General features: G+C 43.3%; 1 protein-coding gene across 6 annotated transcripts in view; it reads right to left on the bottom strand.

Annotated features, from left to right (window-relative positions):
* Positions 1–542: 542 nt before the first annotated feature.
* The window catches only part of MAP2K5 (mitogen-activated protein kinase kinase 5), a 188,461-nt gene continuing 176,065 nt past the window's right edge, over positions 543–12,938 (bottom strand). For 5 of the 6 annotated variants that reach the window (XM_050967577.1, XM_050967578.1, XM_050967582.1 and 2 more), the window contains one exon: positions 543–2,141. In XM_050967577.1, the coding sequence (XP_050823534.1) occupies positions 2,037–2,141 (105 nt within the window). In that variant the 3' untranslated portion in view covers positions 543–2,036. Of the gene's footprint in view, positions 2,142–6,366; positions 6,477–12,938 lie in introns of all 6 variants that reach the window. The other variant, XR_007776286.1, reaches the window with a different exon arrangement.

The following is a 12,938-nucleotide window of genomic DNA, read 5'->3' as shown; positions in this document are numbered from 1 at the left end:
AAATAGATCAAAATAGAATAAAATGCTTAAAAAGATCAAGATGAGTCAAAATGATAAAAATTGAAACCTGCCAAGGCTGCTGCTACTTATGCAAAACTCCGAGGTGCTAATTTTAATATCTTGTCCACCCAACCCCCACAGTGCTGTTGGATCTTGTCAGAAACCCAGGTTGTCAGCTCGCTGGTGCAGGGCCTGTGTTTTCATCACTTTTTTGTGTAGCGCCTAACACAACAGGATCCAGACTGGGTCTGCTAGGAGCTACTAGGATACAAAGAATAGCAATATTCAAATGTTGCAATGTGGGAAAGGGATGACTAAAGGAACAGAGGAGTTAATTACCATTTCTGTACAGTTTCAGGAATGTCAAGAAATGCTTTTAAAGCAAAATGGCAGGATGGGAGGCACCTGAATGGTGCTGAATGGTCCAACTTTACATTTATCAGCAAGTAGCTCGTGTGTTGTCAATCACACAATGAGTTTATGCAGGATTCCCAGCTTATCCTCCGCTTTACAGGATTTCTACACACCACCAACACTCATGAAAGAGTCTATTTGCTTATATTATTTATTCAAAAGATCTTCCAGGAACCTTAAAATACATTAAAATGGACTAAAGGCAATTTTTGTTTGGTTTCTCGACTTGTAACCTGCTAGAATAAGGCCAATATATCTATGACCAGTCTAATACAAACAAAACACTTCATGTTCGTATGTTCGGTAAGGTGGCAATCGAAGGCTCTTAGAACCCCTTGGTTTTTCTCCAGCCCACTGGGGCCCCATGCAGGATTGTTCAGGACATTTCCCAGTGGTTTGATCAGCCTCCTGTCAAATTTCCTAAGTGACAAGGTATCCATTACTGGGAGACAATTCTGCTAGGAGACTTCACCTCCCTCAAATGCCCACTCCTCCAAAACTACTTATCCCGCCATCCCAATCAAAACATGCTCCAGCAGGCTCGGCCCTACCTTCCCAGACCAGAACTCTCATCTTTCTTCCAGCCATTGCAAACTCCCACTCTACTTCTGGAGAGAGACTGTAGTTGCTGGGTTTGGGGACACTGTTCTGGTGAGGGATGGGGTAGAGCAGGCTGAGGTATTGGGAAATTGGGAAGGAGGACCAGGGGTGTGGAGAAGACAGTGTTTGGATTATAGTGTGCAACAGGAACTATACCTAAGAATAAACTTTAGGTTGGGATAGAATTTCCCAGGGGAGGTGACTGAAGCCCTATGACTTGAGACATTTAAGATACAGGACAGATTACTGGAAACGATACCATATAGATCTAGCATGTTAAGGGTATTAAAAAAACCCTAACACTTCCATTTGCCCAGGGATACCAGTATGGGTTCCTAGTGCCTTCAAAGGCAGGATTTGCTCTGTGTTGGAGTTTTACCCTGCAACAGCCACAAATAAAATCCATGACGTTTGCACAGCAGGACTGTTGATACACTTGCTGCATTTTTATTTTTCCAACAAGACACCTTCACCTCTCAGAAGGATGGTGAATGCCAGCGTTGTGTTTTATTAAACAAATCCAATTAAAAAACCCCGACACGTCCTTGATGTGTGCGGCCAAAGACAGTCTACACTTGTGTAGAAACTTCGTTGTACAGTCAACATGTCATTTTTACAATAGCAAAAGACTAAAGGTTAAAAAATAGTCTGGCGCCAAGAAATATACAGTACGCTCAATAACAATATATATATATACACACACACACACACACACACACACACACACACACACACACACACACACACACACACACACACACACTATAGATGCTTTAAGGCTGTGTACAGTTTGATTGAAGACAATTTGAGGACATTAAATCAGTCAGCAACAAAGGAAATGTGTGGAGAAAATGCCCTAAAGTCAGAAAAAGCAGCAGCAAATATCCTGAAAGGTTTTGTTGATGCTCTAAAAATATTTTTTCAGTGAAATATGCCATCTCTCGACAGTGCGACGTGGGGCTGGTTTTCCTTTTGCTAGTCCCGGGTTCTCTTTCACCTCACCCGTTGTGCTTCCTTGCTGCTCACGGAGGGCCCTGGTGAGACCGTCTCTCCTCCAGCATCCTGCACACCCACATGGAGACAACTTCAGCATTCCCGTCATTGTACTGCATGATGAATGGGTGGCCCTGGGAAATGGGAGAGAAATAGATTTAGCCATGATAGTTGAGTCTCTCTGCTTTTCAGAGTAAACTTTTTTTCTTTTAAAATTTCCCAAAAAAATAAATCAGAATCTCATTAGCTTCCTAGTTTTGGAAATGTTCCTAGAACAATATAAACACACCATGGGAACGAACAGCGTTTTCCAGTCAAATTTAATAAGGAGACACCACTAATGAATGTCCCATCTTTTCTCCCAGCGTCTGAGTACGTCTGGATGTAAGCACTGCCTGATTATTTTTATTTGACTCTTACAGCCTCCTGTCTTGCTGTGGTACAGGATAAACACTCTTGTAGTAGGGAGAGAGATTTTCAGTTTATTATTTTTTTTAACATTTGTACTGTGGGAGTGCCTAGTGGCCTCAGCCAGGTTGGGCCCCATTGTGCCAGGCATGAGTTAAATGAGTCTCTGCCCCAAAGAGCTTGCAATCTAAAAGACAAGACTGCTGAGGAAGGTGTACTGTGGAAAGGGAACTGGGAGTCACAGTGGATCACAAGCTAAATATGAGTCAACAGTGTAACATTGTTGCAAATAAGCGAATATCATTTTGGGATGTATTAGAAAGAGTGTTGTAAGCAAGACAGGAGAAGTAATTCTTCCACTTTACTCCCTGACTTGATTAGGCCTCAACTAGAGTATTATGTCCAGTTCTGGGCACCACATTTCAGGAAAGATGTGGACAAACTGAAGAGAGTCCAGAGAAGAGCAACAAAAATAATTAAAGGTCTAGAAAACATGACCTCGAAGGAAGGTTGAAAACGTTGGGTTTAGTCTGGAGAAGAGAAGACAGAGAGGGGAGATAACAGTTTTTGGGTACATAAAAGGTTGCTACAAGGAGGAGGGAGAACAATTGTTCTTCTTAACCTCTGAGGACAGGACAAGAAGCAATGGGGTTAAATTGCAGCAAGGGCGGTTTAGGTTGGACATTAGGAAAAACTTCTTGTCAGGGTGGTTAAGCACTGGAATAAATTTGCCTAGGGAGGCTGTGGAATCTCCATCATTGGAGATTTTTAAGAGCAGATTGGACAAACACCTGTCAGGGATGGTCTAGATAATACTTGGTCCTGCCATGAGTGCAGGGGACTGGACTAGACGACCTCTCAAGGTCCCTTCCAGTCCTACAATTCACGTGTCCTTGCTTTGCAGACATGGAAGGCTGGTGCCTTAACTCACTGTGTGACCTAACCCCTGGAACATGTATTAGTTCCGGGTGCTGTGCAAATTCCCAATAAAATCTAAATATAAAATCATAAGTTTTCATTCTGACTTGGTCCTTAAGTCTCAAGTTCTAACACACAAGAGAACAAATGCCACTCGCACACAAAGGAAGACAGTTTGCAGAATATGATGTAGAAGTTGAGGCGCGCGCACACACACCCCCTAAAATATCAACTCCCAGCTTTAACAGAAGCTACTGAAGGGGGTGATGGAAGAACTTACATCCACAGTGCAGTCTAGCCTATGAATTCGGTAGCTGCTGCAGACACTGAAGAATTGTATCTAGGGGAGCAGCAAATAAACTGCAAGAGCACTTCAGGATGAAAGAAAAACATGGACTTAAGGGTTCAGCAGCCAGCCTAGGCTGCTCAGGTCTCAATCCTGTGACATTTCTGGAGGTGGCAGCAAAGCATCTTACTATGCACCTCAAACGAATAAAAATCCACAGAAATCCAGTATCCCACATGCACAAATGAAAGAGAGAGAATAATTGCCAGACAAAACCACCACCAGGAAAACCTCTGCACTGAATTAATCAGAAGCAGCTCAGTTTTCACCATATTAATCCAAGGAACTTTGAAAACAACTGTCTAATCCAGAGATACCTCTCATGAAATCTGCAGGGACTGAGAAGTGTTTGTGGAAACCATTAGGGTACACAGGACAGCGTCAAACAGAGACGCAAACAGTTTTGCTTAATGGCAGCAGGCACGCTGAGAACGTGAAAGGGTCTAACGGTGTTTTGGGAAACCGGGGAGTAACTTGGGCTACGATGGCGCACGAGGAAGCCCTGGGATAAGCAGAATGCTGCTAATGCTGATAGCACCGGGTAAAAGCAATAAAACAATCAGAGGTCAGGGCCAGCAACGTCCAAAGCTACAAGAATAAAATATGCCCAGTCTCGACGGAAAACATGGACAATAAGCAATACGCTGCTGCTCATCAGAGTAGTTTCAAGGCTATGAGCTGATTGGAAGCTGGGCTACATTTCCTAAAAGAATGAAATATGCAGAGAGCCCTTCTGGAAGTTCCCGGGGAACCAGCCACTCTGCTCTCAACCACCTTCCCAGTGCAACCATTTCGGATGGGATGGAAGCAGCCTCTTTGCTCAAGAAATTGGGCACTTCAGGAGGGTGATGACACTAAACACGACAGAACCTGGCCTTAGGGACGGGGACACGGACTGTGATGACAATAACTAATCTCAGAACTACAGAGAGTTTTTCCCTGAAGTGAATTTTTAGTGCTGGGGAGAGGTGCCCAACTGAGAGTCTTGGAGATGGCGCTTCTTTGATCCTACCCAGCAAGGGCCAAACTCAGATTCGGGATATAAGCAAAAGGGAAAGAAAACACAGCAGCTCCAGTTAGACACACCAGCAGTCTGGACACCGCAGCCAATAGGGCATGTTCCAGCAGCAACACATGTTTTCTGGAAACTCAAACTTTCTGGAAAAGAAAGAACTTTCTGGAAAAAGGGGGCAGAAGAACAGCTGGCATGACCCAAGCTCTGAACGTGAAGAGCAGCTCTCCCTACAAGGAGTGTGATATTCCAGTTCACAGCTGGTACCAGTCCCCTGGGAACAGCTGGAAAGAGGCAGGACATACATCAGGAGGAGGGCAGCATGGCTCATCTTGGGCATGCTGCCACATTGCTGTCAGGATCAGATCAGGTTCTGCTGAACTAAGGGACCCAGGTCACTTTTCATGCCCAAGCTGCTACTGAATCTCAAATAGTTTTATGAATGGTTTCAACAAAGTTATCTCCCATACACACCAGCTGGCCAACTAAGGCTGGCTGAGGAAAATATATCAGAAGCACAGAGGCCATGGCTAGTGGTGGGGAACAAACAGAGTTCGCAGCTCAATCCCTCGTGAGTTCTGCACATGTCCAGATACAGGCTCCTAAAGGGTAGGAAGCCAGCACCCTGCTGGGCCTGCAGTTCTGAAAAGAGCGCTCGCAGTTTGAGCTTTGCTATACACTTCTGTGGGAAAGCATGAAACAGAGCAAGAGGTAAGACAAAGACACTGAATAATCAAGCTAACCTCATCAATAGTCATTGGGAGCCAGCTCTCATTTCCTTCATTCTCAGAGGGCCAATTCCCACAATTAAAATGGTGAGGGTTGAAGTAACATGGTCCACAAACTCCTCAAGAGAAGAGGGAGGTGTAATAGGTAAAGGGGAAAGGACATGAAGAGCAGCGGCAGGTGGATATAAAAGTGGGACATGCAGGTGGGGGCCAGGAGAGAGCAAGTGTGCCCACCATCTAATAATGATCAGATGAGGAGGCAGAAGAACATTAACAAAAGGGAGATTAAAAGACAATCTCCCACAGGCATGAAAATGCAGCACATTTTGGAACTAGATAAGAGATACTTTTACCTGTCCACTTAACAGCATCCACATCAGTTTCTGCAGACTGATACTCTATACCTTTCTTGCCTGTATCCCTGTACCTAGTGAGACCAGACCTAGCAGGTAGTTTTATCACTGAAAACCCCACCCAGGTCACTTTTCATGCCCAAGCTGCTACCGAATCTCAAATAGTTTTATGAATGGTTTCAACAAAGTTATCTCCCATACACACCAGCTGGCCTAACTTTGCTAGCAAAACCCAGTAGTTCGAAAGGTCTTAGACACAGCCTCTTAGCACAAGGACTATGTCGCATAGGCCAAGTACAGTACTGCTTATACGGCAACGAACGCCTCTTCTAGGTTATACAGCCCAGGTGCACCCTTCTAAGGCACTCTTCCCATGATTTAACTGCATTTCACAGCAACTATCCCCGGAAAGAATTTTGTCCTTTAGTTTGAATAGACTAGAAGTTGCATTCCTAACATGAATCACCATTGTAAACCTAATTGTTCATGGAAGTATTGTCCACACCTTGTTTTTGTATTTCTCTATTTATCAGGATCCTACAACATACTGCCTTTTAAAAAGCCTCCAAATTTGTCTTGATGGCTGGCTCTCACTTGATGGCAGGTCTGCAGGTTGTGGAGATCAGTTCAAACCCTTCATTACACTTTCCAGCCTTTTCCCCTCTCTAGGTTCTGAAGAACCTTTTAGCTTGTTTGGTTTATAACTGTAAAAAAAAAATTAAATTGGAAAAATATTTATTGGAGTCTACAGAGTCTGAAAAACTATACGGGTAACTCAGTCACAGCGAAAGGTCAGTCCGGAACAGAAACAACAACTTTGCAAAGCAAAGAAGATGCTTGTCTCCTTTGCACTCACATAATTAAATGCAAAAAGAAGGGTGTGCATATATGCATTCATGAGATATGTGCAACACACACACACACACAGTTATTGTGGTATTAAGCATGAGAATCCAAAATCCACAGACAAAATTCAAATAATGGCTTTCACCTGAGTGCATCTTTCTGAATGCTGTATCTGGTGGTTTTTGTTAGTGTGTAATGTGGCCCGTTGAGGGAACCAGAACTTTGAAATCCCTGACTTCTGTGGATTTACAGTCTCAGCCATCATCCCGCTGCACATTGTCACACTGAAAGCTTCCTTTTCTGGGAAGCTCAGGCAGCAGCAGCAATATGCCAGCACAAAGACTTTCCTGTGTATGATCACACTGTCTAATGTGTAAAAGATGGTTACCTTCTGTAACTGTTGTTCTTCAAGATGTGTTGCTCATGTCCATTCCATTGGAGGTGTGTGTGCTCACTACATGCACCAGGGTCAGAAGTTTTTCCCTCAGTGGTATCTATAGGGGACTGGCTCTGGCACCCTCTGGACTGGTGCGCGTATATGCTGGTATAAGAGGCACCATCAGCTCCTCCTCCACCACCTATTCCTTCCTGCCAGAACTCCGACAAAGGGGAAGGAGAGATGGTCGTGGAATGGACATGAGCAACGCATCTTGAAGAACACCAGTTATGAAAGGTGACCCCCTTTTCTTCGAGTGCTTGCTCATGTCCATTCCATTGTAGGGGATGCCCAAGCAGTGCCAATGGAGGTGAGTAGGAATTCGTGGACATGTCAATTACAACACTGCTCTGCCGAATCCAGTGTCATCTTTGGCTTGCTGGGTGATGGCATAATGTGCTGTGAACACATGTACTGAAGACCGCGTTGCAGCCTTGCAGATGTCCTGGAGAGGCACATGTGCCAGGAAGGCAGCTGAAGATGCCTGAGCCCTAGTTGAGTGAGCCTTCACTATCGGTGGAGGCATAGCCTGCACCAACCTGTAACAAGTACGGATGCAGGCGGTGATCCAATTTGAAACTGTCCTTCAGGCCCTTCATCCTGTCAACTATTGTGATAAAGAGCTGGGTTGATGTGCAGAAGGGCTTGATGCGTTTCAGGTAGAACACCAGGGCACGCTGGACATCCAGAGTGTGCAGCCGCCTCTCCTCACTGGTCGCGTGAGGCTTTGGACAGGACACCGGGAGGAAGACATCCTGGTTGACATGGAACTGAGACACCACCTTTGGCAATATAACCTAAATCTACCTATCCTGCCTTTTAAACAAACCAACCACAAAGTAACAAAACACAGGTCAAGGACACAAGTGAGACCGAGGGGGGGAAACCAAGAACCCATAGCCGAGGAAGAGCACACACATCGTTCCAATAAAAAAGAAGCTATTAAGCAAAGAGTGAGCTTCTCCCATGAATCTCTTTTATGAGAGACATGCTCCCTGCAGAGGAAGACATCTCAAATCCAGGATACTCTTGCCATTAAGCTACTTACACTGTGCAGTGGAAGCCAGCACGGCCGGCGGGGTTTAAAATATCAACTGTGATGTGTCCTAGACACATGGAGGCTGTTCCACATTGTGGGACCTCAACGTGTTTCGACTGCAGTAGATCAAAGCGTTCTATGGAACTTTCAGTGCACCACGCAGACACGTGTGGCTGGCTAGAACACAGGAGATTGACACCCTCCTTGCCGCAAACTACATCACCGTATAGACCAGCCCTCAAACCCTGTATTTTCATACTCCTTTCTGCCCCAAGAGTAACCTTAACTTGAAATTACCAAGCTTTCAATGTTTAGGTTTTTTCCAACTACAACATTTTATCAGGGACTTTCCATAAACTGTAGGGAAGTTTTTGCCATTAGCTCCCTCTGAATTTTATCAGGTGTGGGAATTCCTTCTATTTTGGGCTTTTATTTGTTTTTTAATGTCACTCACTGACACTTATCTACAGCATAGTCTTGGAAACTCTGCACTGGTGGGTCCAGAGCCTGGAAACTCTATGCTGGTCAGTCCCAGCTGTGCCACCTTCCAGTGAGACAAAACTGGAAGTGCCAGCAAGCTGTGCCAACTTGATCAGACCCACTTTGGCTGGGCTGGGCTGGGGAGAAAGGGAGGGATGGATTTGAGACATTGAGAGATACACAACTATATATAAACAGTAACACGCAGTGCAATAATCCATCAGAGAGCCTCCGCCTACTCAGGATCATGCATGGAGTGCAGGTGAAATACAAAGTATGTAAAGGTACCTGAATTTAATTAATCAGCTAAAGACACATCAGGGAAAACATTTAAAAGTTCCTAAAAACCCCAGAGGTTACAGAGGTAGCATTCTAATATACTATTAACAATAACCTTTTCATAAAACCACCCTGGCACATCTTCAGCATGCTGCTGCTACTCAGCTATCTAACCTCCTTTTTAGGTATCCAGGGTCCAAAGATGACTAATAATCCAATCTCATAATCCAAAATGGGTGGCCCAGGGATTATTGAATGAGTCAATTAGGCCCTGGTTCAGGAAAGCACTTAAGCATGTACTGATGTCCTACAGGTGCACTGTCCTGAATTGGGGCCTTCAACGGGAGACTTTGTTTTTTAAAATTGAGGGTAGAAACTAGGAATGGGTTGAATAAACTTAAACTCAAAACTACTAGCTCAGAAATGCAGCTATGGTGCTGGCAGTCTATAGTTCTAGGCTGATAGAAAGAGATGGGTTTCCTTTGTTCCTGTGCACTATCATTTCAAGAAAAACTAAAAACAACCACAGGAAGGATGCCAACTATTAAAGAATTCTGGTCACTGTGCATTTCAGCAACAAATAAAAACCACCCGCATCAACAGAAACCACTTTAGCATTGAGCAACATGTTCCAAAAGGAACACACGCAACCTGCTGTACTTAAATATTCTGTTATTGATTTACTTTGTATTGCAAGGTAAGGAAGAAAATAAAATGTACAAAAGCTTGAAATGTATTTTCAGTTGCCGTGAACAGTTTTGCAGTCACAGAGCGACCTGGAGTTATCTGCTCAGTATCTCTTTTGCCACAACTTGTCTGTTTATGACACCAGGAAGTCAGCCTTGGTACACTAGTTACAAGGCCTCCATTCTGCAATTGGATTCACATAGACAGACCATTGTGCCTGCAAGGTCACGGTCTAAAATTGTCTCAGAATCTAGGCTATAATTCCCCAGCAACATGATAATATGGGCATAGAACAGAACCTGGTTCATTTACACTAATGTCTGAGACCACCCACCCATTGGGAATCAGAAAATAAGGGATCAATATAAAACCCTCCGTGCCCCCCAAGGAGAATGCTTTATTAGCATACTTTGTTCATGTATGGTCAATGGTAGATTAGCTAACATTTGTGACACTAGACATTGTCCAGAGGAATCCTTTTTTAAAGGGAAAATGGGGGTGGGGAGTCTTTTACCATGAATCCTTCCTGCAACATTGAAGGAACTAATCAAGAGATATGTCCAGCAGAAGGTGCTTGGAGGATGGGGCCCTAAGGTATCATGATACCGTTTCATAATGGGTCTGATCCTGTTCTCACTTCATTATTTTAAGGTTTCTATACACGTCTATTAAAAATGAGAACTATCTCCTTGCCAATTCTTAAATATGCAACTGTAAAATAGACCACTCCTGTAAGCCCCTTTCAACCAGGGATCAATACATCCACAACAGACAAGCCGCAAAAAATATACTTAAGAAGAATTCCCACCAGAACCTTCCCATTTGCCCCCAGCTAAGGAAAATTATTGGACCTTGCATTTGCCAGGGAGTTTTTGCCACTGATTTAAATTGGGATCAGATTCTGGCCCTACACAATATGATCTGCGGCAAAGCAAGGTAAACATTCCGTGGGAAGTCGGATGCTTTAGAGCGCAGAGTGTTCTGTATGGGAAAAGGTCAGGCAGGGCTGGCTGGAGAGTGAGTGGCAGCCAGCCTAATTTTCTGTGTCAACTCTGAAAATTAGATAAACAATGACAAACCAGGATTTTTAAATGAACTTGTCACATCTTATTTTCTTGATAAAGGGTTCATTTTTCTCTGTCCCAACAGATAGGTTAACTCTTTAAGAGGTAAGTACCTATTAGATGGTGCCGTAAATGGTTTACACATCTGAAATGAAAACAAAAGGGCATGGAGAGTCGAAACGCAGAACCTTGACAATAAGAGATAATTGTCCTTGAAACATCAATAATTTAGCCTGACCAATTAAACAGCTATTATTCCAGGGGAACAGTTCCATAACTGCATTCATCTTTAAAATTACGGATTTGCTTTCACATGGTTGTCCTCGTGTCTGAAAATATCCTTAACACTAACTCCCTTCCCCTGCCCATTGCAAGAGATTTTAAATGATATTCCTCAGCAGGATTACAAACAGACTGGTTCTTTCCACACGTGCAGCACTTTTCCATGATGTGTTTACATGTTTCATTGTTAAAGGCACGCAGCACACAGGATGGCCACTGGCCAGACCACTACTCCATGTGGATAAAATACACCTTTTGGAGAGGTCTAGCAAAACAGGGCTGGAGCGGGTCTCAAATGGTGTATAGGCTTTGCACTGGCCTTTGCACAAAGGTGAATTTCATCACCTGGACCACCTCCAAGAATGTAATCTAAGACATTGCTGCTGTTATATGCATTGAAGTAGCTCCAAGCGGCCCCAGGCAAGGATCACGGCTCCACTGTGCTATGTTGTATAAATGTATACAACACAAGCATGGCTGTTGTGTAAACAATTTGTCTTGGTCAGCCAGACACTGTCCCTTTAACTGCCATTCAGTGGGGTACACACTTAGCACTAAGGGGTCCTGGGCCATGGCTTGGTACAAATATATAGCATATAATACTGATATGAATGGTGAAATGTCTTTAATTCCAGAGAACTTAAGACATATAATAGAAAGTATTTACTGTATTACCTTGAATGGTCAAATTACTACAGGGAAGAATTGCATGGATCAAGGCATTTGCATTTGCTGCTTTGGGTGGAGAAACTAAAAGATGGCTAATTATCGACAAACGCGAGTTACATTTCCTTGCACATCCTGACATCTTGTGCTAACATCTTTAAAATAGTCTCCCATTCAGAGCGGTACCAGGCACAGGCAGATGGAAAATAAGACATTAAGGTAATCCTAATAAATAAAAAAAGAATCCCTGTTATTAGGAGGATTATGGTTTTATGTTACTGACTGGCTGATAGCAAGCAGAATAGGAATAGCTTAACAAATTAGAAATGGCAATCAAAGGAGCTGTGCACTTATGCCAGGCATTTGTTGGCAAGTAACCACTGCTGCTGTTATTTACAACAGTGTCACTTCTCTAAAACCCTCTGTATAAATATCCTGACGGACTGGGCTGGGCTCAATTTCTTATAACCACACACTGTCAAATTATGTATTTTCATTTAAAAGTCTGAATTCAGCATAACAAAAAATATCATAAAAAGATCCCAACTGTTGCACTGGTACACAGACTACGAAGATGACAGCAGTGCCTTTAGACAGCATTTCAAACACAGTTTATTAGTGTGTGATATGAAAAGGGTATTTTTATTGCATGATATAATGCAATGGAAGCTTGGGTGCTCTGCAGAAAGACCTTGCACTCAGAAGTGTAATGAACCCCTAGTCCAAAACACATTATACTGTACATTAACCTATCATTAATGGCACATTAGGGCTAGGGGCATTGCACGCTTGCTGGTCAGGGCTCCATCAGGACAGTATAGAGAAAACCACACTGTCTTCACAGGCTTAAAACAAATAGAGAAAATAAATATTACTGATAGCTACAGGCTGCTTTAAAGGAAATTCACTCCCCACTTAACATGCAACTTTGATACCACATTCTTTTTTATTAAAAGAGGAAGAAAAGAAAACAGTGTAGCAGTTTATTAAGCAGTATTAGAAATTGCATTTAAACTCTTTAAAATGATAAGTGAAATTCTCCATGAGGCTTCAATACGGAGCTTTCCATGTACAGAACACATAAAAAGCCATAGCATCTTTTAAAAAAATAGAATCCTGAAACCCTCTCCTCTTCAGCTCATCCTTTATTCACTTTATAAACTTTCATGCCAACCTGCCCCACCTGGTATGTCTGGGGATTCAGTCAGTACCAGCCTTTTCTCCATGTATCAGTAAGTGCATTTTGATTTAAACATTATAAAGCCACTATGACACCTGTTATATTCTTCAAATGGTCTTTGACACTTGGGATTTTTCAGTCCTTTCTCCAACCTCTGAAGCCCATCCTACTCCAATGGCACCCATCAGGCAAAGGAAGATGAGATCA

This window comes from Gopherus flavomarginatus, chromosome 9, assembly GCF_025201925.1.
Source record: "Gopherus flavomarginatus isolate rGopFla2 chromosome 9, rGopFla2.mat.asm, whole genome shotgun sequence".
NCBI classification, from domain to species: Eukaryota; Metazoa; Chordata; order Testudines; family Testudinidae; genus Gopherus; species Gopherus flavomarginatus.
This window is presented reverse-complemented; position numbering and strand designations above follow the sequence as displayed.